The 25,942-nt window shown below is 34.7% G+C and overlaps 1 protein-coding gene across 1 annotated transcript in view; it reads right to left on the bottom strand.

Annotated features, from left to right (window-relative positions):
• ADGB (androglobin) overlaps positions 1-25,942 on the bottom strand; it is a gene marked incomplete at its 5' end in the record, with an annotated part of 133,491 nt that overhangs the window by 64,953 nt on the left and 42,596 nt on the right. Inside the window, 7 exon segments of the mRNA XM_026078735.1 lie at positions 953-1,016; positions 3,624-3,792; positions 11,259-11,304; positions 16,244-16,388; positions 19,947-20,037; positions 20,871-21,045; positions 23,574-23,668. Coding sequence (XP_025934520.1) covers positions 953-1,016; positions 3,624-3,792; positions 11,259-11,304; positions 16,244-16,388; positions 19,947-20,037; positions 20,871-21,045; positions 23,574-23,668 — 785 coding nt within the window.

The raw sequence follows: 25,942 nt of genomic DNA, 5'->3' as shown, positions 1-25,942 counted from the left end.
TATATAATATAATACAGCAAAGGGTATTAGATAAGTATTTTGCCACACTAGCATACAGGCATACATTGTCTTGATGTTCATTATGGCTTGTGGAAGTATATCACACTGAYTGGGAAAATTTCCTGTGATCTGATTATAATACAGAGGGGTGTGAAATCACAGGTATACCACAATTACAGAGCATAATCCATGTAGTTAACTTTCTCAATACAAAATTTTATACAGAATTCATGCCTGAAGTTTACACTTCTATACTCTACAATTATTCTCCAGTTACAGTATGAAACTAGAGTTGGAATAACCTTCTGATAATATGAACAGTCAGGTAATGGCAGGTTAAAAAAAATACTGTAATTGCACAGTAACTAAAGTGTAATTCTAGTCTCTGGAACAGAATTTCACATATATTACAAAAGTACTTAGCATGTAAAGAGAAAATGGAAAGCTAGGATACACAGCTAGACTCCTGATTTGGGTTTTAAGCGACAGGTGAAGAGGAGGAAGGAAAGTTGAAGGGTGGTTTCTGAAGCTAAATCATTACTGAATTCAATTTAGAGAAGTCCCTAAATTGCTATAAGGCATATTTAAGGCAAGATAAAAAGAGGATGGAGATCTGATCCACTGTAATACATACTTTCACTACAAACTTTTATGATTTACATACTCAATATATTTTTGGATTACTGTGCAACAACAATCCATAACAGTTTTGTTTATTCTCATCTTAAAAACAGTGAAATTCTTCTGGGTAATTGTTAGCAAACATTTAATTGTAATGACTATAGTAATCTTAAGGATATCCACACAATGTTTGCATTACTATTTTTTCAGTCATAGTAGTTCTATGTGATGTACTAATGACATTTAGTATATATGTATTATCTAATTAAATAAAGGTTTCTTGACAAAGATAAAACAAATAAATATATAATAATTTAATACAACCATATACCTTAAAATCTGCCTTCTGATAGTTATAAGCATATGTATGTGGTTTGTGGAAAACATGCAGGTTCCTAGGGAGAAAATAAAATAAATATATATGTAGGAAAATAATCTTCATATTAATGATATATTTAATGTAAATATGTTTTTCATCGCATATGATACTGACTTTTACTTAGCAAATGAATTAAATTTTCATAAATTAGACTCCAAGATATTTCTCAAAAATGGTACAACATTTTGAGTTTCATAAAAGGTGAACACAATCCATCTCCAGTGAAAGCAGCTGACATTAATTCCTACTTTTGCCACATTTCTGTATCTTTCTGTTGGAGGTCAGGCCATTAATTTTTCCTACTTGAATCTCTAAATGGTAATAAGCTACTATTACTTTAAAATTTCCATGCCTACCTAAAATTACTTTAATAAATATAAGGTATTACTGTAAGGAAGAATTCTTTTTATATAGCTTATTAATGCTTCTTTTCAAATTTTCAGTGTTTGCATATCTCCAGAAAATCACTCAAAATTTCTGACAAAATTTTTTCTGACTTTGATTTAATCAAAGGCAACATGAATGGCTTCAGCTTTGACTGGGGACAGAATCTGACACAAAGTCTAATGTTTTATGTGAAACAAATGTTTTGATTACTAAGAGACTTTACAGGCATCCTGATCCATTCTTGACATACCAATTCTTAAAAAAACTAAAATATTCCTCCTTTCTCAAAGTCAATACAAACTTGGAATATTCATCTAATTTTCACTGTATTTGAGATACAGGCATATCACACAAGGAAATGCTTTCAATGGAACGGACTAGTATAAGGAAAATCTTTGACTGGCATCTAAAATCTTCTGAAAGATGAAATCTTCACAGGTTAATTGAGATGTTTTTGTGAACAGCTGCATTATCAGCTTAGTGCAAAAATAAGGAAACTATCTCCCATTTAGAGACAGCAATATAAGAAACTGACAAATGCTTCATGTGTTTAATATTACTGCAGTCTTCAAAAGACCAACAGTAATTTAATATTAGACAGAGAAGTTAAAAAAAAAGTTCATATTTTTAATTCTCTCTGTATCAGATTGTAAGCAGGACTTCGAAAGGAAAGGGAATGAATTTGCTTGTAATTCTTTTTCCTGAAGGCAGTATCTCCCTGATCCAAGGGGTCCTGAAAATGAGTCAGACAAGCCTTAACAATCTCTAGTAYGATCTATGATCTTTTATTGGTAGAGTTCCTGTAGTGCTGCTGGTGTAAAAGGTATACCTTTGCCCTCATCTACTCCCCCTGAGTTTAATATCTCCTCAAGAAAAAAAATCATTTATGAAAATAGATTCACAAAGAAATCTGTTACAAAGGTAAAATGAGAAAAATGGGGTGAATTTTCTCTGAGAAAATTACTTCCCTCAGAAATACAGGATTCTTTAATAGATCCATATTTCTTCGGGTTCCTTAAACCTGAAAGACAAGCTAAAGAGATTCCCCCAAAGGTGGAAAAAAAGCAAGAATTGCAGCAAAAACAAAGATGTGTGTAAATGATAAGCAAGCAAGGTGACAATAACAAGATGGTGATTTGAAAGAACAGCAGAACAGGTTCAACATTCTGTTAGTCCCCAATCCATATCTGAAAATTAAAAAGAAAAAAATCAGCTACATGTTTTTTAAAGAAGAAATTTTAAACTGGTGAAAGAATACAAAGTTTGTTTTCTGGAGCAAGCTTAGAAATAGTGGGAAAGCTAATCTGATTTAAGGATGGATGTGGAAAATGGATGTTGCATCGATCTTGAACTGACTACTCTGTGCTTTACATGCTACACATGCATAATGCCAAGTGCTAAGTGTGAAAGTCAAAACATTATGTTTCTAAGCGTCACCCCTGCAAATGCAAACCATTGTCTACAGTCCCCTATTTTAGAGAATTTGTACCAGTGCAGCTGAACAAACCTTGAAATATTAAAATTACAGATAAATAGCATCACTGAATTCAGTTAAATAGCTTAAATTGAAACTGCATCAAATATTCTCACACTATACCCAGCAAATTATAGGCCGTTCTATTGACAAGCTGAATTTTGTCATTTATAAAAGCACTGCAGGCAAAGTTAGATCCTGACTGACATCAGTTCAATTGCATTATCTTTTTTTATGTTTGCAGAGGTATAAATGCCTGGGAGCTTATATGGTTAAGGGAAGGAAAGAAAGCATCTAGTTGACCAAGATGAACTATGCTGACAGCAACAGAAGATTCCAACAACTTTTTTTGCTTCAGAATTATGTTGGTTGGATACCCCAAACACTCAGACTTTGTCTGACTAGGAGCTGATGGGTCAGGTGCGTGAGCGCTGTAATCACTGCATGCTCCATGACCCACTGTCTTCTATCCACATTACATTCTGGCACGTGCTGTATGTAGCTGATGGTTGTGTCCCCCTGTGTACTTTGGAGGGTACACTCCAGACACAGTCTAGGGCTGTACCTGCAGGCTCACTGTCAATAGAGACAGTAAGCATGGTCTGAAGGGTGGCCACGGGATGACCTTGAAAGGCAGTATAGTTCTATCCATGCAGAGAAGATCTGTTGAGAAGATGCTGTTTTTATATACTCATTTTTCACCTTTTACCTTTGTTATACTTCGTATTTTAAAGAATAAAACCCCAAACTGCTGTTCCTTACTGGAAACAAATACAGAAGTCTTCAAAGCTAATCCAGGTTTCCCTGGAAACAGAATTCTTTTCTGACTCAATTTCTTCCTTTGATTTTTTCACCATCTGGCTGTTAATACCAGTATCAGCTGTTTCTGACGTTTGTGTTGCATCAAAACTAATATTCTCATGTAATTCCTCTGCAGAGATAAGAAGACACACAGATTCAATGCAGTGACAATGTGCACTTTAAAGTAATATCATTCTTATACTGAAAGATTATGTTAAAATTACCAGGTTATTTTCCATGCACCTTAGAGTTTAAAAATAAAACTAAAACACTAACCTAAATGGCTCAAAAAGTGACTGAAACAAATCTGTATAGATTTTAATTGCAACTGCTTAAGTATTTTGCTATACAATATGCATATTGCACTGTGCATTAAAACCTTTCATATGAGCACGTTAGGTGAACATACATACAAATTCTGCAAACCTGAAGTCATCCACATAAAGAAAAATACAACCCCTTTTCCAAAGCTTCTATTCAGAGAGAAGCAGATGTGGCAGAATGATAAAATTTTTATAATCCTTTGAGGATCAAAAATACACTGAATTGCAGAGGACACTAAGACCTATAAAGACTGAGGTGTATCCTTGCCTCTGCTACTTAGAGCAGTCCCCTTGTAAGGCTCCTCACACAAGTCAATCTACGTACTTTTTAAGAGAAACAGATGTGAACAATATTATATGAATTTTCTTGTAGGAAAATCAGAACCACCACCATCAGATTCATAATAAACTATCAACACAGAAATATACATATATTGTGTAGACACATTTTGCAATTATTTAATATATATTTTTTTAATTTGTGCTGAAATGCCATCTTCTCTGCCTTTACTCTGTGAGATTCATATGAATCATTACTGAAGATGTTTAACCTGGTCCCTAAAGAAGTTTTGAGAATAACTGTAGAACAGAACTGCTCAAACATGAACAGATAGCATCTCACAATGTTTGCTATGGAAAAAGATGAGGCAACCTACAGACAGGTATAACAAATGGGAAAGCTAATTAGAAAAATAAATAATTCATTTTTAAATGTGCTTTGCAATATTTCATGATCAGTGAAACACAGAGTGATCTGGATAACTAATGAGTTTGTAGGATGTGGGTGGCTCTAAATTATTTTGCAATTATTTTTTCAAGAATTAAAAAAAATGTAGTGTAAGGAAATGTGCCAAAGACCTTTTCTGCTCTCTTACACTCTGGAAAAACTACCTGAAAGCTGTAAACTCTAGGCTTTTTCTTAGATTGAAGTTAACATGGATTTTAGGCCTCCAGTGAAACAACCACAGTGCCTGGCTTACAAATGTACATATCCGGGGGGTAGGATGCAGGCGTCACCATAGTAGAGCTATGCCCCAATCGCCTTCCTGGGGCTCAATGCTGCTATTCTTTGTTCATTCTGACAAGAGCACTATCAATAGACATTGTTCAGGATCTATAGGGTCAACAGATCTCTGCAACCTTCAAATAGAAGGTGGACTCCACCCTATTCAGAAGTTAATACATAAACTTCTCTGTTGATTATGTATGCAGATTAGAGTCAGGGGGGAAGATATTTCTCCCAGTGCACCTAAAGGAGGGCAAAAACAGTGTCAACAAAATGGCTGAATTTTTCTCACTTCTCTTTGAAGAGATAGTGAAAATCTTGTGAGAATGTCATCAAAAAGCAAATTTTATCCTTTTGATCTACTTATTCCAAAGACAGTGCTGTTCAGAGCTCCCTGGCACCATACAGAAATATTATTAAAGAAATAATATGACAAGCTGCTATCTCTAGTTTACCTGATATGCAAGAAGTACCATCACCAGCTATGAGAAACCACAAACACTGGATGATATAATGAAGATATGATTTACAGAACAAAACTATAAATAAAATGTGAAGTAAATCTCTTAAGAGACGTTCAGGATAAATTAGTATTTTAAGACCAACATATGGAAGACAATTTCAGCAAATAATTGTCAGTAATTAACACAAAATTTATTCTTTGAACAAATCCAAATACTAATCAAATACAGAGGAATATGATATGAGCATATTTTAAAACTAGACACTGCAGAGAGCTTCATAAAAGGGCAGAATATATTTGAATTCAAGGATTTTATGCTAGCTAAAAGTCAAAGAATAAAAATTAATGTAACAAAATTAAGACCAAGAGGAAAAAAGTAACTTGATGAAGAAGGCAAAATACTCAACTACAGAAATAATAATAAAACATTCATTGCACTAAAGAATAGAAGACAAAGAAAAAACCAGATCAATAACTAGGAACAAAGCAGCACAGAAGCTAGAATAATTAAGGCAAAAAGGGAAAAAGGAAAGAGTAGTAAGTGAACAGTATTAGCACAGTTTATCACATTACCCTTTATTCTTATGATAAGGAAAACCTGTACTGCATGAAAACCTGATAATTACTAGAAAGAATAAAGTTCTTTACTAGAGTGAGAAGACACATTTTCAAGAGAGTTCAGCATCAAAAGCTGTCATTGATTTCAGTAACTGCTCATCATTTTTCTCTGGATCTTTACCGAGACGCCTAAGTGGAAACCAAGGTCCTTCATCAAACTGACTAGAGTTTTGGGTGCTAACACTTACTTAATATCTGGACATTTAGTGCCTGGCTCTCTACAGTCCTGAGCTAGCTCTTTTGGAGAACATGAGAATGAACAGTTAAAAGGTTTGCTAGCCCAGTAAATGAAAAAGAACAAGAAAATTGTACCTGGTGGAGGAAATGTTCAAAATGGTTCAAAATTGAAATGAGTCCTTTGCCTCAGCATTCAGAAAGAAGGGGTACACATGATGACTTATTGGAATACATGTGCATGTGCATCTATTGCACTAATTGTGCTATTTACTGGCCATTATAAAATGGGAGAAAACACTAATTAAAACATACTACAAAGCTACTAGAAGATACAGAGCTCTTACTACTAAGAAACACAGAAAACAAGACAATAATGAGGAAACACAAAAATCACAAATACATTCCAACTGTAAAGAAATATGAATATATGGTTCCTTACAATGATCATGAAAATAATATGAGGAAACTAACACTGATATTCAGTTAAAAGTCCTTTTTTTTTTCTTTGCAACAGGTTTTCCAGATTCATAGGGACCATGACATTGATAATTATTATGAATGTTAGTTTAAAATCTCAGATATACTATGAATCATCTAAATCAAACATTTGTAACAGGAAATTTCTTTCCATATTAACTGAGAATTCAGCAGGGAAAAAATACATAATTTAGTTCCCTTTTTATGCACAGAAAGAAACAGTAGTATCACACCTGCCTCTGACTTAAACTGAATTGTACTTTCCTTATGGAACAACTGTTACCTAATGCTACAAAGCTGGAGGTAACCAAATCTGTTAACTTCAGTTCCATTTTAATAGAACTTCAAATTCTAGCTACTTTTATGGAAAACATAAAGGTTCCCTGAATGATCAAAGAAAATAACTTCTTTAATGTATACAGTTTCAATAAATCCTGTATGTACTGTACTATAGTCATACTTAATAATCATAGCTTGCTCCTTTGAAATTTGGCTTGCTCTTTTTGTCATTTTCAATCTCTATTTTAGTGTTGTCATCTCTCTGGATGAATGCAGAAACAGCAGGATTTCCGTAAGATAACAAACAATCAGGCAAATAATGTGATAATTCAAACTTTACCTGCATCAATTACATCAATTACAATAACTGCACCACTAGCAACTGGGAATCATAGAGAAACATTGTGTCTTGAGAATATAGCTGTTGCATTGTAACAAGTGGGTAGAGAGAGCTAATGTAAATGTATGAATTTTCATTTTACAACAAAGCTCAGTTAAGTGTAATTATATGTTTTAGGACAAAATTTTTGTTCTAACAGATTTGAAAAGCTATGATTTCCTACTCTGAGGACATTTGAAAGAAAGTCAGTGCTGATGCACTACAATATTATAAAAAAATTTCATTGGATTTAGTGTACGGTGCTTGTGAAGAATAAAATCTCTCCACATATCATGAGTTTAGTTTTCCAGGAAAATTCTGCCCACTCCCATAGTTACCACAGCTTTATGTGGACCAAAGTACTGGGATTGCATTGTGGCTGATCCAGTGTCCTTAAGAACTTTTAGAAGTTTTGCTACTGATTTGAACAGAAGAAAGTCCGGACTGTTTGTAGATATCCACAGGAAGTTTGATATGTAGGAATCTTCAGAAAGATCACATAAGGAAGATCACACAAGGAAGCTGCACTGACCAAAACTTTCAAGGTCTACACATGGGACAAAATGCAGAACCCTGACACTCAGAGTAATGACAGCCGAGCTGTACAAATCAGTGCTGCTGTTATAAATAATTAATTCTATTTCTAATTAATAATAAATACAGAAGCCTTGCAAGTCTGGATCTAAAATGAAACAGAGATACAATATATACTACAGCAAGTGCTCAAAATTTTAGGAGCAAAGTTCACTTAAAAAGAAATTCACTCTTTGTTTACATACTTACTTGCAAAACAGAGAAAGAACTGGGGGAAAGAGGCTCCACTTCACCACTGGGAGTAATTTCACATCTGATGTGATGTTAATGAAATAAGAAGTACCTCACATCATTTGACCCATTTTTTTCAGAATTAAGCCTGACAGTCACACCAGATGTTTTTATATCAAAAAAACCCATCAATTACATAAAACACATTTTAGAAGATAATAGTGACATAAATGGTCATAGACGCTTTTCAAACATCAATAAGTTCAAACTTTCAATGGAATTAAGCAGCCTAAGAACTTTCATGTGAATATTTAACTAGATTTTTTTTTAAAGCAAACACAAGAGGACAGGAAGTTTCCTAAAACAAAAGGTACAGAAGATCAATTATATATCCAAGAAACAACATGTTCAGATGTATCTGTTTACTTATAAAATACCATTGGTCTCAATAGGAATACTTGTGAGACATTTCAAACCTGTTTCAAGTGAACAGAAAGAACTTTTCTGGTATCAGACTATTCATATGTTTAACTGCCTAATGGCCTGTAACCAGACTCCAAAGGGATAAAGTTATTTATTCCCACTCAAATACTTTGCAAACTTTGAGCAATTTTCAGCCATAGGAAAAAGTACATTTGAACCCCCCCCTTCTCTTAAATAAAACATTTTCTAAAGATTTTCTTCTCTCAGTTTTGGTCCATGATTTATGCTATGACATGTTCTGTGGAGTTGAAAGACTCATAATAAATTGGTTTGAAGTAACAGGAATCTGAAGTAACTCATACAACCTACAGTGCGTGACAGCACAAAGCATTAAATCAAGATATATTACTAAGCTTCCTTCCTCATGGTTCTTCTGAAGAATTTCTGAAGATGGGCTTAGTTAATAATTAAGATGTTAAAAGGAATTGTACTATTTAAAGAACAGCAATCATACCCGTACCACCTAAGAGGAGTGCAGAGTTCCAGTCACTGAATCCTGTGATAATTAGTAATGTTACATTAAGCTGGAGTAAATGGATTTTGCATGGAGAAATGAGAATATATGGGTTCAGATGGCCTGAAGATTGTGAAAAGAGAACCAAAGCACAGAGGACTGTTACAGTACTGAAGTAAATTGTTAGTACTGTAGGTCAGAGGATGGTAGAACACAGAACTTACTGAATGATCTTTTGTTGAACGGACTTACACAACCTATCAGTATAGCTACCATTCAGCTTTCTCACCTATTCCCATGTTGCCTGCTATGCAGATTCACAATAAAGCAAGAAGATCTTTCAGTAGATGATATGCACTAGATACCAAGATGACTGATTTGCACAAAGGAAAAGTAAGAACGGGAGGAATCTTCTCCAGCTTAGCTAAGCCACTGAACCTTTTCCAGCTTGCTCTCTTTCAACAACAGGAAAATTCTCTGAGGATGCAGCAGGCAGAGGATGCAAAAAGATTGTGGGATTTTTCCCAGAAGAATTAAAACTTAAAAAACACCCAGATTTTGGGAGAAGATGATCACGCACTCTCTAGTTCTTTCAGCTTTAAAGCTCTTAATTTTGTACTGTTTGAATGTCTTGACCAGTCAGGATATGTTGCTGAGTTTCAACAAAGATATCTCAGTTTTTCATGATTCTAGCCACTTTAACTGCCAGCAATCTGATTTTTACGCATTTTGAATGACACTAGTATGATAACAGTTTGTTATTTTGCCATGTTAGTATCTACCTACACTAATTAATAATCTTTCCTTGAAGGGGTATTTCTTGAGTAGAGTTTTGAGTAAGCAGAAAAAAGAGCAGTCTGACTATACACTAATTTCAGAATCTATTGATAGTGACTGCTACAAAAATCCTCCAAGATCCCAATGTATTTGTGACAGGTTTTGAAGAGTCATTTACTGCAAACTGCTACACTTATATTAGGTTTTGGGGTTGAGCTAAAACAGATACAGAGCTGTGAGACAAAAACTGAAGAATATCTTTCCAGCTAAATAACTTGTAGAATTTTGACACAGTGGGTATCTTCTATTTTGGTTCTTTTTTTACTGGGATAACGTTAATAAACATAATATTAAAGAATTCAAAAGAAAAGACACTCAAGAACTATAATACTTGAAACTAGTATCAGTTCTTAAAAGCACAGATGTTTTACAGAGAACAATACAAAAAATATTTTAAAAACACTACACTCCATGCCTTCTCCTCTCGTGAGAACCAACCTTCAGAAATGTTTAAAAACCAAAGGTGCAATTTCATGGGTTTCAAATGGACTAAGGAGTTGAAAGACAAAACAAGATYAGCACCCCATGTATGACTCATGATATTAATAAAGCATGAATCCTATTGACGTGTTCCTCTGCTGTGATTCACTTTCAGAACTCTGGTAAAAGGAATGGTATTTCCTAGCAAGGAAGGTCTAAGAGGGGTTTGTTGTGCACCAAGCAAATACGGTCACCTCTTTTAAAAAGAAGGCTCTTACTAACTTCTCCTGACCAAACCCTTCACACATTCACTTAATGAAATTTTTAAGTCATCAGTACTTCAGAATATTAAAACACGGTCTGATCATAAAAAGGAAAGTGCCTAATTGCTAGAGTATTTTCTGTCCTCTATGAGGACATAGCATTCCTCTGAGAAAAAAAATACTCAACGTAAAAATGAATTTTGAAAAAATGACTAGGTATTTTCTGTCTGAACACTGTTCAAACATTAATCTCAAACACTCTAAAAGGTAACATTTACTAGAATGGAAGTTGTCCTTCTTTTCTGTCTTTTACGTCAGAAAAAAGTATTAATTCACAATGATCAGAAAAAGAGTTCTGCGTACAAAATCCAGTACAGTTTATACACAGAGAGTAACTCCGTAATGTCAGAAGTGCCATTTTTTTCAAAATATTCTTGTAAAGTAAGGATTTTGTAATACCAGTCTGAAGACTCTACTGTATGAAGTCATACATGGAGCTGGTATAATTGTACGTTACACTGTTCTTTGAAAGTTTTTGTTGTAAAACCAATACCCATAAATAAGTAATGTTGCTACTCTACATGAAGATTAATGATGAGGCCAAATCATATGAGAACAGCAGAAATCTGAATATAAATTTAAACACTCATACCTTTAGCGGGTCTCTCTGCATTATGCTGCTGAAAGAAGCAGGTCTCCTATAAGTGAAAAACAATGGTGTGGTGGTGATAGCATTCCATTATTTTTTAAAGAACAAAAATAAAGAAGATGTTTATTTTTGTGTCAGCCCTTCCTGGGTTGGAGAAAAAAGCTAGTAAGTTTTCACTGTAGTATAACATAAAAAAAATCATAGAAATACTAGAATTCACCATAATACCTACACACACATCACCAACTGATAGATTGTTTTTCTAAAAACTGGAAAAATACATGTGATCTGGAGTCTAGGATAAAAAAATGCCTACTCCTCTATTACTAAAAAATGCTCTTTGATATTACTGTTCTTTGACAATAAAATGGTTCTAAATACTTTCCACTCCAAAAGAACAACAAGGCTCCTTTTCAGGTAAGCATCTACTTCTTTGCTTGCAAGTGTATACAACTGTCATTTGAAACAGCATGCCTCATTGTTACAGCATCTTGTTTTATATCAGCAGCATAAATAAAAAGTTTGCCTGTTCGGTTTTTTTTGCAAACACAGTTTTATTGTGGTCATCATCCCCCTTTCCAAGCTAGAGGAGCTGCACTAATCTGAATGCAATATCCACTTAAGTTTGAAGTTGAATAAGTTTACAAGCCTTTCTGAAAGTCTGCTTATTAAATTTATAAGAAAGGTGTGATCTCTTTCTTTGAGAGATAAAAATCTTCAATATGGTTAAAAATGTGTGCCTTATTTCTGACTTACCTCTTACCCTTGATATGACATACTCTGCACAAGACTCACTATCATTTTACGAGGGAGGGCGGCCAAGTGGGGGAAATTCCACAGTTCCTTGCATATTTCTTACTTGGATATGGTACTATTAATGGGTTAAATGGTCTAGCTTAAACGTTGCACAGAAAAATATTAAAGCCTAAGAAAGCTATTGAAACTAATTTGCAAACTTCTTTTCATGGCAGCTTTCATTTTACCAAGCATTTGTATTCTTTCTCCCACCCAAACTCCTCATATATACCCTTTTTTGACATGTGTCAAAGGTGATAATGCTGAAACTGATACCACTGAGCTGGGCAACATCTGGACATAAATGGTGATTTTCTGTTCTGCATTTCAAAGGGGAAGCTTGGGGGCTACACTGACCTGGAGCTGCTTTTATGTTTTTCTCAGTGCAATCTAGAAAGCTGTTTTGATGGGCAGATTGGCATAATTTAAACAGTCTAAACTAGACTAGTGCATGACAGATGACAATGGTACCTAAAGGTTGCACAATGTCATGTGCTGTAACTCCACTTCTGCTGTGATCCTCCTATTATAGGCTCCCCCTGCATACACAAGATGCTGGAACTTATAAATGCTTCCTTAAAGGAAAGTCTTATGGCTTTCTACTTTAATTCCTTGCTGCAATAAGATTCTTTCTGCAGCATTTTACAGCATGTTCATGGCATAAAAGGCCCAGAATAAGCTCAGGAATCTTGCCACTTTGTCAAAAATTTAGGTATTTGATCTTCTCTGAACTAACTAAAGAGCTGAGACAATAAACTATAGATTTAGGAGTCTCTGTCCCAAACCAGGAAGTGCTTCTACCAAATAATTTAATACTAATAATTTAACTGCATTACTACTACATTTAATTAAGAGAATTTGAAAGGACCATTTTTGCGCAGAAAAGATCCTAAATTCTATTTCAAATCTATTTTTTAAAGAAGATTCATGAGTCAAAACTGGAGATAAACCTAATACAAACAGTAATTAAGAGAAAAACATACCGCTTTTTGAAAGGGTTAACAGTTTGCTGAACAATTGGGTAATTGAAATATGTTAAATTCTTGCATGTCCCTTTTTAGATATATACCTAGCTTTTCTAGAGCAAATGCACTGAAGAGGACATAAGAGGATTTTGCAATTAATGACCCATGTACTTCAGTTCCTGTTTCTAAGCTTCTGTACATACAACTTTGCAAAACAAAAGACAAACTGAGATCACTTCTCATGTGACATTCACGACTCAGCATTTGGGGCTGAAAAATCTCTAGTAACATCTAGACTATATCTCCCCTTCAAACCTTAGAAGAACCCACACACAGAGCTGCTGTATTTCTGCATGGAAGTCTACAATTTGCAAGATTCCAGTATAGGCAGATTTCTTCTGGGATTCACAGGATTTACCAGACAGGTACACATCAATTGTACAATTTCTCAATTGTCTCAGAAATCTTGAGCATGTCCAAAGTATATGCGCTCCACACTAGATCTACTGTACAAGCCTTAGAGACTRTCATGTTTGCACCATGAGTCTAACAGTTCCTCGCAGACTCACTATTCATGGACGGTACACACGATCCATGCTTCTAGTATGGACACGTGGTAGCTTAACGTAGATTTTTTTTGCTGATTAAGATTTTGATGTGTAGAATAAATAAAATTATTCATCAAGTTAAAAAACGTTATTTACTTCTGCAATCAGTTTGAATGCAGTTCTATTTACATACTTCAGCTATTAAGAGGCCTAGCATTTTTCAGCTGAGATTTAAATTGAGACAAAAGTATCCAAGTATAAGTCAATTAGCTGCTCACGACTTCTTACATTTCATGTTTCAATCAGATTACTCTCAGACTGAGTCACACTCATGTCTTCTTCGTACCTTTCCATTTTTATCAATGTGTGTCTCTCATGTGTTTTCATACTTGCCCTTGACTCTCCTCGAATACATGGCAGATCAGCATTCTACAATCAGAATGGTTCTTACACTCATGGACTAGAGGAGAAAATCAAAGTGATGTTCCAAACTACTGTTATGCTTTTAGCACATAGATGTCTATCACTTTGTAATTAACTATATCTATATTTGTACAGCTAGAGAGACTGAAGTCACACAACTAATAATTATCATACATTGTAAGAAGCTACTTACAGCTTTTTACCCTGCTGCTTTTGTAATGATTTTCATGACTTGCAATTGTTAAAAAGACTTTAAAAAGGTCATGAAGTACTAATTAAACTATTACTTGTGGATAAAATGTACACAAAATACATAATAGCTAACAATATATTCTATTGCAAAGAATTTTCCTTCACTACAGAATTGTCTTATTTTTAATTCATAAGTACCCAATAATATATCCCCGCACCTGCATACTTTCCATATACACAGTAGATAGATATAAAAGAGTTTAAAACAACTGAAATTCAGATCTAGAATATCAAAATGGCATTGTAATATACTCTGAAGAGGAAATACATAAATAGGCACCCTAATGTTACATAGAAAATGATTTTACTTCAAAATTTACTAAAAAATTATTGTTTTCTTTGTTCATAAACATACCTAATACTATCCTCAATTGTATGTTTGTGGTCTCCAAATATTTTTTTAACCCTATAGGCAGTCACTGTACATCAATCAAATATTACAAATATTATCCCCATTTATCCCATTTATCCTCATCCAAGAAAGGCACAGTAGAATTTTTAAAATAATTGGGTCATTACTACTGCAGCATTGTGACTGAGCTCAAGACTTTGTTGCTGATTTTCCTTTTGAGCACAGCACTATGGAAGAACAAATTCTATAGATTCTTTTAAGTTACCTTCTATATTGCTATCATACTGAACATAAAAGATACAGAAGAAGCATTCACTCTTTACTTGGGATAGAAAATAAATGTAACGGGGAGAACTGCAGTAAACATTTACAAGTTGAGACTAAGTCTTCCCCAAAATCTGTTTATTAGCTTATTGAGTAAGGCATTACTGAAAGGCATTTGCATATATGCTAGACCTCTTTTTTTCTGGAAGTAAAAGAGATGAGCAATATTTGCTGCAATAACTATGAAATTCAAGAGATGTGGTGGCTGACATGGTGGATTCTTTTGTAGTTGTGCAAATACAATGACATCAGTGGAGCTCTGATTCTCTGCAGCTGTTGAACATTTCAGTCTCTAATTCTCTAAGCTGTGAATGATTTCACCCTACAAAATATCTTGCATTATCTGGTTTAGTGTTCAGAAACTGTTGGTTTGAAAGTTTCCTTCTTTGTTCATCATCTAAGATTTAAATCCCACATTGAACATGTTGTTAAAGGTTTATCTAGAAGCAGACTTTGGTAGCACATCTAAATAACAAAGTACCTTCCACTTAAAAAAAAAAATCAATAGTTAGATAGATTTGCCAAAAGTCATCCAACCAATATTTTACGGATTTGGGGTGAGATTCATTTTATCTAAGTAATCTATGGTGGAAACATCTACCCTGAGCTGGTAACTGCTAGTGATGCCACTTTTCTTTTGTTGGGGCATCTCCCTGGCTAGCTTGGGCAATCTCTGATCAGTGTGCTGGCTTCAGTGAATCTGTTCTGAGGAACTTCATTCTCTCACTGCATTGCTCAGGGAGCAATGGTTGAGGATTTGATTAGAAGGCAAGGCTTCTAAAATTTAAGGGCAGACAAACTCAGCATTGAGGCCTTAATTCTTGTTTTACATCTAGCCCGAAGTCTTTCAATTAAGAACCAAACAAGGATGGAATTTTAAAGTGTGTGTTTACAAAGTTTACATTTTTCCGGTAGCCATGGGCCTAGGTACATCCTTCATCATAGCTGAAATACAGTTAATTAATCCATGAAATACACATTTATTTATAAAGGCACATGACTAACTTGTTAAGCTTTTCTTCATCAAATTGATTTTAAAGAGCACACCCAAAATATTTTATAGTGTTAGTAACAGTGTTGTAAGAATCTGAGGAATAAATGATGAAAAAATGTTAAAATGAAAAATGTTAGTAAACATTCCCCACCCAGCAGGCCTCAATATAACTATAAAATGAAAAGAACAGGCAAGTGTACAAAAAGAGAAAGAAAATCTTACTAAAAAGAGTTTTTTAAAATCCATATTTAAGTACTTAATATTTTCTATTTTGTCTTTCACTATCCTTTGCAACATAAAATCAGGTCGTGTTAAAAAAATAGGGAAATTATTACCTGAGAATTATCTTCTGCTTTTAAGTGTCTCATACTTTGATTCATATCCACATTAATGTCATTTTCATTTTCATCATTTTCAGTAACAGAAGGGAGAAGGCATATGGAGTGAAATCCTTTTTTGATGGTAGCCTTTGGAAAGTGACTAAATAATAAAATAAAAGAAAGTTCAAATGCATCAATTCATACATTTGCTTTCAAACCACAGGCTTCATAACTACTATTTTTAACAATATTTTGTCAAAAAATAATCTGGGCCTCCTTTATTTTGACAGCTTAATAGGGCAGCGTAAAACCTTATATTCCTTACCATTACTGGCAATACATTCAACATATTAACAATATATTCCTTATCATTACTGGCTTACCACTACACGCATATCTATGCTTAAGAAACCTGAACTGTTGTCCTCTTAGCTAACCCTCAAAAAAACAGGCTCCAAGTCTGCTGAGCACAGCTAGATGACACAGTCAGACGTGAATAAATTTCTATGGCCCCTAGACAAAAAAAAAAAAAGTACACTACCCAAATGGAGGTAGGGCAAAAAATTGTGTTCTGTCAGTTGAATAGTTTTATCTTTTCTGTCAAAATTGATCTCCATGGCTACCAGACAGCTAAAATACATGAAAAACCAAGGAAACCTGTGTAAGGCCTACTCCTGCTATAGAAATGGAAGCTTTGTCTCTGACTTCAGTGGAGGCAGAAGTAAAAATAACTGACAGAAATATAAATTACTGTTTGCTTGTTAAACAAACTAGAAGAACTAGATCAAAACAATGTTGCACACATGCAAATTAGATGAAAATGTGTAATTGTTTTATTATAGCAATAAAGATCAGAGAAAAATGTAAGCATGTTTTATCTAGTCCTTTCTTAAAGACTGATACAATGAAAGATCAAGAGCTTCAGCAGTAATGCTGTCACAATTATCTTCCTTTTGAGTGCTTCAAAATATTTGATTAGAATAAAAGCAAGAGATTAAAAACAGTTTCAGTCCCAATTGTGAATCTAAGTCCCTTATGTTATTTATGCAGCTATATTACTTTAAGAAAATGTTAATTCTCACTATATATTTTTGTTTACTACCTGTTAATTAAATCACAAGACTAAACTAGCTGATTGTCATGGAAACTTGCACATTAAGTAAACAGTCCTTGAAAAAATGGGATAAGTGGACCATGAAGCAATCTATTAAATATGAAACCATAGTTATGTAAATATACAAATACTGCATTTTTATTATTATTCACTCATTATTTTAATAAATCTATGGGTATTGCTTAAAGCATTTTTGCGCATTCTTATGTAATCCTATGATTTGAAAACAAAAAAGTAAGTAATTTAATGTGTTTCTAACCAGTAAAATGCAACTTCATCAGCAAAGCTATGATATTCCCAGAATATTCCATAATATTCTGAGCTTATTTTTTCCATGGACAAATGCTGCTGTTCAAAAAAATCTAACTGGTTTATTATAAATCCTTCCAATTACTATGATCAAAATGGAGAGCCTGTCAGGTACATAATTTATTTAGATTACTTAGAGAGGTACTTATCAAAAGATGCATACATGTTAAAAACACACCCAGACACACCCCCAACAATATACAAACCAGACTCTGGTTCAAGAAAAGAAATATCCTCCAAAATAACATGAACCTTTTAATGCTCATTCAGTATATACTTCCATGCTTCCTCTGCTAGCAGTTCAGTCAGAATGAAAGAGAGGAGATAAGTAATTCTAGTGGTTTCCACTGAATATTTGCATTATTGGCTGAAGCCTGACAATAAACTCTTATGCAATGAGGCACAGGAAAAAAACCCAGGGACCTGATACACTTCATGGCAATCCTTCTTCTCTTGTCTGTGAGCAATGTATTGTGCTGAATATTGAATATTGACTAGAAGGGGTGTAAACACCAATTTCTGAAACTGCTTGCCTGAGACTCCCTCTTAAAAGACCCTGGTTTTCAATGGTTTATAAGACCACCAAATGGTCTTTAATATAGGGCATTTATGCAAAGCTGTGTTTTGAGCATGAGCTTATTCAGCTAAACTCTTTCAGGCTGCTTGTAACAACCATAATGAACTGACAGTAGACAGAGTTTTACTCATAAATCCATGAAAATTCAACTATCAACAGTATTAATGGTGTATTGTTCCATGCAATCAATGTGAAATCAATGAAAGTACTAACTAGCCATTCAATGATTCCCTCTTCAATCTAGTTAACTGACTGTCACAGTGTTATTTGCAAGAACTGAGCAAGACCAATAACTTGAGGCAAAACTTAAAAGATATCTAAGAATATTTCTATTTCTGGTTAAAGGACCTTTTGGATGTTCTACTCTTTGGGGCCACTGAGTAGAGAAACTGGCAAAATGTTTTAAAAACAAAATAAAATCTCTGAGTCAAGTGATAAACTTTTGGGATATAATTGCACTTTCATTTTCATTAAAGATACCTGATCCATTGCCTGGCTGGCACATCTAGTGCTAGAAAGCAGAAGTAAATTGGGATTACAATGTTTTTGCTTCATAAATAATTTCAAACAACAATTTTATGCTGAATTCTATGATTCTGCTCTACTTCAGGAAGAATAAAGATTCAGAGGTACAAAATTTTCATGCATTCATGACAATACTCTGTAGAAAAGGCAAATGCTAAGACATTCTTCTGTGACTACCAATCAGGTGAAATGTTTCCAGTTCACTGAGCAACATCAGCAAATAAATTTAGGTAGTACAGGTACACAGTGGTGCTTGCATGGCCATCCTGAGCAAAATGGCCTGGATACCAGCAGCTGTTAAGACAGGAATGTGAGTGTACACAGTGTCTGTGATCGAAATACACAAAACGGTCTGTGAGGGCACTTGCCCCAAATCAGACAGATTAAACAGAACCAGGGAATTACATAGAGACTATTGAAACAAAAGGATTCAGGTTGAAAAGAAGTATAAAAGAATAATAAAAACATGCAACAGGGGGGGCGAGACCCTGGAGCAGAAACAGCAACAGTCAAAACCTGGTCTGATGATACCAGAGGTTGCCCTGCCAGCCTGACAACCTCTGCCTAGGCCTGACAGAGCTGTTGGCTGTTGGACACCCTAAGGAGTGTGCATCCAGCCAGGGGACTGTCAGTGTAGGGTGCAACAAGAAGGGACCACCCCTCAGGTATGCTCAGTTCACCTCCTGGGTGCTTTCTCACTGTCGTGTGGATTAGCATATTGTAGGGAGCAGCTTATAAAGCTTAGAGCACCCCAACTCCAATGGAAGGTCTGTGCAAGTAACGGAACCTGCAGTCCCAGAAGAGGGGGTGTGCTTGTAACCCACAATGTCAGAGGGTGCATATGACTGCATGTGTATGTGCGTGTGTGTGTGCATGTGTGTGTGCGCGTGTGATTAGAACTGGTTGTTGAAAGGTGTTCATAAGTTTGTAGGTGTTAAATAACATTTTATAAGTGTCTAGCATCATGGTTTATCTGTTGTATTGCTGATACTGATCCTAAACATACAGTTCACTGACTCCCAGTTAATTACGTGTCATCAATAAATCAATAGATTGCTTTGATCTTGATGTGCTTTAAAATACACCAACCAAGCAGTTTTTCCTGTGACACAGATAAAAATAAGCCACTGCATTTTTACAGTGTAATTGACTGACAGTATGATGTGAATTCTGAAACTACATTGAATACTTACGTGTCTGTTGGTATTTTGAGAATGTTGATTTTATAATTCAAAAATGGGCTAGCAATCTCAACATGTTCTTCAGGTTTCTTTATTACAGGCTCTGGAAAAAAGTAACTTATTAAAGATATATTCATATGAAATACTTACTACTACTTAACACTATAGTTTTCCCTGATAGATAATTTCCATTGGGCATATTCACCCTAAATAATTCCAAAAAGACTTCAGGAAAGAATCTCTAAGTATCACCTCATACACTTGAATGGAAGAGAACAATCTGGGGTGGCTTTAGATGAAGTATCATGAAAAAATAAGTGCTGAACACTGATCCTAAGCCTGCACAGTATTGAAACTGGGCTTAACCTATATGTAAAGATACCCAAGTTATCTTAGAACTATGGTAGCACATTCTGCCTTTTCTAATTTAATCTGTTTCTTATTCCAGTATATTTTGCTAGCATGTGTGTAAAGCTTTCATATCCATGCTACCTCATGTCACTCATGTAACTGTATTATACAGTGTAGACAAACCCTAAAACAAGTGTTTACTCCTAAAATTGTGAGTTGTTACAGCAGGACTAGTCACTATTTCAAATATTTAAAAGGTGTTTAGAAGCTTTCATGGTTCTGCATCAGAGAGCTCCTGCAGTGCTCTCATTATACCCCTTTCTAATTTTATCCAATAGAGAACTTTTTTAGAGACACAGTAAGACACTTCTCAAAGTATTTAAGAAATAACAGAACTGAGGGGAAGTATCACACAAAAATAGCCACCCCCCCAACCACCCCCCAAAAAAGAAGAAAAAGTAATCCCCCCAGACAATTCTACTGAAATTATGCTAAAAGATGATGATTGTAAGTATGACCCTGGGAATGTTTACAATGATTCAGGTGTAATTACAAAATTTATTCTGAAGGTTTGAGTAGACAAACCTTGAGGTTCAGATGTCACAATAGTTTCTTTTTTCTGACGGAAAAGCTTCCAGCGAGGAACCAGTGGTGGTTGCGGTGGTGCTACCAGAGGGCAGGACCTAGTTCTAGTAACCAGGACAGGATGGCTATGTAGGTGGGAAAGTCCATATTGCCTCAGCTTCTCTGAAGAATCAGCCTACGAAACATGGAAAGATAACCCAAACAAGGACAGCTCTTCTTTCTCATCACCCCTCTCTCAAAAACCAACAGCATGCGCACAGAAGCATCTAATGGTTTAGGATAATTAATGAAACAAGAACAGTTCACCTGACAATATAACCCCAAAACATTCTAAAAAAGATTGTCATTCAGCAGAAAATGTACAATGGAATACTTAGAAGTGTATACATGTATTTTACTTTTCGTAATAGATTTATCACTTCTTTCAACTTATTTATACAACCGTATGGTTTGAGGTCTTATAGACATACAAGTGAAGCACAGTGAATAAACAAGAGAAGAGTGACACCATTTTGTTTTAAATATAGATGTTCTAAAATACTTTTTCTGAAGAACAGCCCTTACATCATGCTGTCTTTAAAAAGTGGCAGAATTCTAAAAGCAACTGGTCTTTTTGATAGTCTGTGAAATCTTCATAATGTAGTATCACTTTGAACGAATACGTCATTAAAATTAAGCCTTTTATCTCCTGGCTAATTAGGAAAACATATTACAGACCCATATAACAGAGCCCTTAGCAGTGGGCTTAAGAGCAATTATAAGTGTGGACATTGAGTGGTGCTCTTCCCATTAAAATAATTATGGTCCAGTACTTAGGTATGTTATTTCTTCACTACTGAATGTTCTTTTCAAGATTTGTGTATCCTTACTTTTTATTTTAAAAATACACCTTCTGTTGCTTGCTAAATACATCACCCATTACTTATTTCTTTAACATGCTTATCAACAAGTCTCTGATCGTTCCTGCTCACTGTAAAATGTTCCTGAGACTATAGTTATAAATTCTGCAGAGAGGACTGTAGTTGTGATGATTGGAGTGATTTAAATGGAGAGGATCAAATTAAACATGTTTGTTAAGATCCAAAAGTGCTTTATAAGGTTCATTTGATCTCAGAATTTATATGGATAGGTCATAGGAGTAGTAACTAGTTACACACACATTCAAACATCTTAAAAATCTAAGTAAAACATCTGAGACTGGAAAGGATTCTGAAGAGGCCCAGGCTAGCTGCCATAAGGGAGATATTGTCAGATAGTTGCTGAGCAGGAGACACACTTGAATGACTCAGTTGATTTTTTTCATCTTATTTGAGCAAGCTTAAGATCATTAAATTCTAGCTACATACATACAAGAATATATGCACTAGGAAGCACAGTTACAATGGAAACTGCAAAAATCCTGGAGGGAAATTCTGACATGACTGCAGTCAAAGATAAAATTTCTACTGAGTCTAGGGAGCCACTCTTATCCTAAACAATTAATCTACTCCTCCAAACTTTAATTATTTCCATAATTAAATACTACACCAATTGGTGTAGTATTTCTCAGCCCCCCAAAAAGCTTGAAAAAAGGCTTTCTTAACTGAGGCCCAAAAGAAATACACTATACTTCTATATTTACCTTCTGTCAGCTTCTATTCTTCTATCAGTCTTTACCAAAATACTGTTTTAGACATATAGATTCATCTGCTTCATCCTATCTAGTCTGTCATGCCTCTTTTTCAAAAATCTCTGTGCCCTAATGGACTGAGGCCAAGTTTGAGATTCAGACTCAAGGCCTTACACAGCAGGAAAGATGTAAACCTTATGCCACTGCTTCCAAATTGCTTCTTGAAGACTATTACTGCATTATTAGCAAAGAGACAATATTGTCTAAGATCTTAAATTATATAGAATGAAATCACAGAGATCAAGCTGGTCTTTAAAATAACATAATATACACAGTGCAATTTTAAGGAAGAAAATAGTGCAAGAATTAATTGCAGTTAAGTATAAGACCTGCAAAACATTTTTGGAAATGTTCTTTCTTTATTCTAATGAAGCCTACCAGTTTCCTGAGAAGGCAGCTTAAATTTTAATGTTCTAATTATGTGAAATATGATTAAAAATGTAAAGAAATCAAATCTAATTAAGAATCTAATCAAGAAAGCCTGCTCTGATATTATAAATAGCTTTTTGTGGAGGGTGAGTGGCTAAGTTGAAATTTAAGCATTGTTTTTTATCCCAGATGCATGTACACTATTCTCCAGCTGCTTTCATCAGTTACAATACTAATGATATAAATGTACAAAAACATGCTATTTCTTATAGCACAACCAATCAGAAAGTATGTATCAGAGAAGCCCTGAACTGTAATCTGAAAAAAACCCTCGTAATTCATGTTTTTCAAGTAGCTCTTACAATAACTAGTCTTGCTTTTTTCATTCATAAATATCTCATGATGATGCATTTTTTCTCCTTAACCAGAGACTTTACCTCCTGGGCTCCAGCGGAAAGGGAAGTAATACTGAAGAATGACCAGGGTTATGGCAGGAAAATGCATGACCAGTATTTGGAAGAACTAAAATATAAATTTCACTGACAGTCATTATGTGGGGACTGTTTCACTGTGCTGTACTTTTTTACAATGTAGTTGTTACAAAAATAAACATCTTAATAATAAAATATAGAATATTTTCTTGTCTGGAGAGTACAGTATCTTACCATCTGGCCTAATGAAAAAATCTTCTCTTCAAACAAATGTAGTGGTATACAGCTAGCATACACTATCATTTGTGGCTGGGTTGACACTAAGGAATCTAGAGAGAAAACATTAATATCTCTTAAAACAAGACAAACATTAAATAAATTTTGTGGTACCTCACTCTAGCTTATTTTATTCAAAAGAGGAGCTTATTGTAAAGTACACAGAAGAGGAGCCATGGCTGGAAAAAACATAGCGTTTTAATCCTTGTCTATTTAAAGCATCAGAAACTTTTACATATTTAACTCTCTAACAGAGATGAATAACAGAAGCTACAGCTTAGAAATGCAACAGGTCAGAGGTAGCTTTGGTCATTGTTGTTTTATTTTTCTTCATATATTAAAAATACTAGATACTAGAATAAATAACACATCATCAAGACAGATGAAGTGAAAACATACTGATTGGCCAGTACTAGCTAAAGGCTTCTCAGCAGTGAAAGCAAAATTGGATTTTGCTAACAAAAGGATCAGAAGCCAGAGCTGTGGCCACTTCTGCCAAGGAAATGAAAGTGAAGACAAGGATCTTTGAGACAAAGAGTGCTTGAAAACCAGGGAGATGCTCTTACTGCTGTCAAGGAGATGGAAGAATGGAGGTAATGATGGCTGTTTCAGAAAGTGTGAGGGGGTGACCCCTTGGCTCTTCTCCCACACGCCAAGCCATAGGCAAGGCAGAGCGGCACAGCCATGTTCACTTTGCTACCCCTAGAAATCTGTTGCACTAGGCAACCATTCAATCCATGTGAAAGACCTACCCGTTGTTAATCCCTGAATGAAAAAAAGGAAATCAAGGGCTTTTTGGCTGACAGCCAATTCACTCACGCTTCAGGAAAATTAAAAGTCTAAAAAATATCATACTTGAAATATTGTATAGGTCTGTGGTCTGACCTAAAAAGCAGCTCAAAAAGAAAGGTATCTATTTCTCTATATTTTCATTTAACCATCTGAGAAAGCATGTGAAACAGAATTTCAGAACATAGGTTGTGACACCTGTCTTTCATTGGAACGTTCTGTTGTTGTTCCTTTCAGCTGCACTGCAAATGCAGCATCACTGTCTCCTAGTATTTCCTATGTTCAGTGAGTATTCAGCTGCAACTTGCTCTAAGAATAGGTAGCTGCATTGTATTTGTGAAACAGAATAAAACAATGCTGCTTGCATACAAAATTAAAAAAAGGGAAAGGAAAAGAAAAAGAAAAAATAGGCAAGTGCCTGGAAAATACAATTTATCAAATATTTTTAAAATCCATTTATTTAGAAGGTACGCAATATTTTTTTCTCAAAGCAGTAAAACATCTCTGTATATTAAATATTTTTCCAGAAATTCAACTTCTTAATCAAACATAAGCTGATGGTAAGTTAGAATTACTTCCCAGTAGGTTCTTAATATCTCTTTCTCTGTGCTTGTGATTTCCATGTTAACCACAGCTCTTGTGTTAACTACGGGTTTCAACTTACTCAAAAGCAAGAATATAATTTAGGTTTGATCTCAGTTCCCTGCTGACACATCTGATCTGCTACAAATACAGCACTAATAGCTACGATGTACAACATGTTACAGAACAGTACATGCCACAAGCCATACTGATCTCATCTCATGTAAGATTTCTCAAATACAAGTATTTCATCAAACACCAGGTGGAACGTAAAGCTGTCATATTCAGTCCAGATGGGTTGTGAAATAAAATGTCTGCAGGGCACTGAAGAAATTATTAGAGCATGCAAATAATCTACCAGGTACATGGTATTCATTTTAATAATATTATTAGAATAGTAAAAAGATTTTGTGCATTACACCAGTGCCTTTTAAAGATAATACATTACTTGATCATTTTTCACTGTACCAAAACCGAGGAGGATGCATGCAAATTATTTATCACAAAGTGTACTGTTGATTAGTGTGAACTCAGTGTCTAGGGAATCTAGTTAAAACTGATAGCCTTGACAAAATTGTATTATTAGGTGAAAAATGTTATGACATATGGTACAACAAAACAGCTAGATTCAGCAAAGCCTATTATTTATATCCATCAGTGAGGATTTAAGAATTCTGCAGCAGGTTGTTAAAGATTTTTGGATCTTTGTAGCTGCCTAAGTTTCACACTTACTGTTCTGCAAATTCATTTACAGACTGAGTGAATACTACACAACCTGAAGAAACAATTCAGTCTCCAGAGAACTGAGAAAGTACCAGTGGAATTGATCTAGGTAAAATGTATAAACTGTATAAAACTGCAGGCAGTCAATTAAAAAGAAAGGCCAAGGATGAAAATTGTTATGTTTTGAATAAGTCTTAATGATCTAATTAAAAAAAAAAGGTTTGGAAGACTTG

Source organism: Apteryx rowi, unplaced genomic scaffold, assembly GCF_003343035.1.
Source record: "Apteryx rowi isolate R43461 unplaced genomic scaffold, aptRow1 scaffold_485, whole genome shotgun sequence".
NCBI lineage: Eukaryota > Metazoa > Chordata > Aves > Apterygiformes > Apterygidae > Apteryx > Apteryx rowi.
This window is presented reverse-complemented; position numbering and strand designations above follow the sequence as displayed.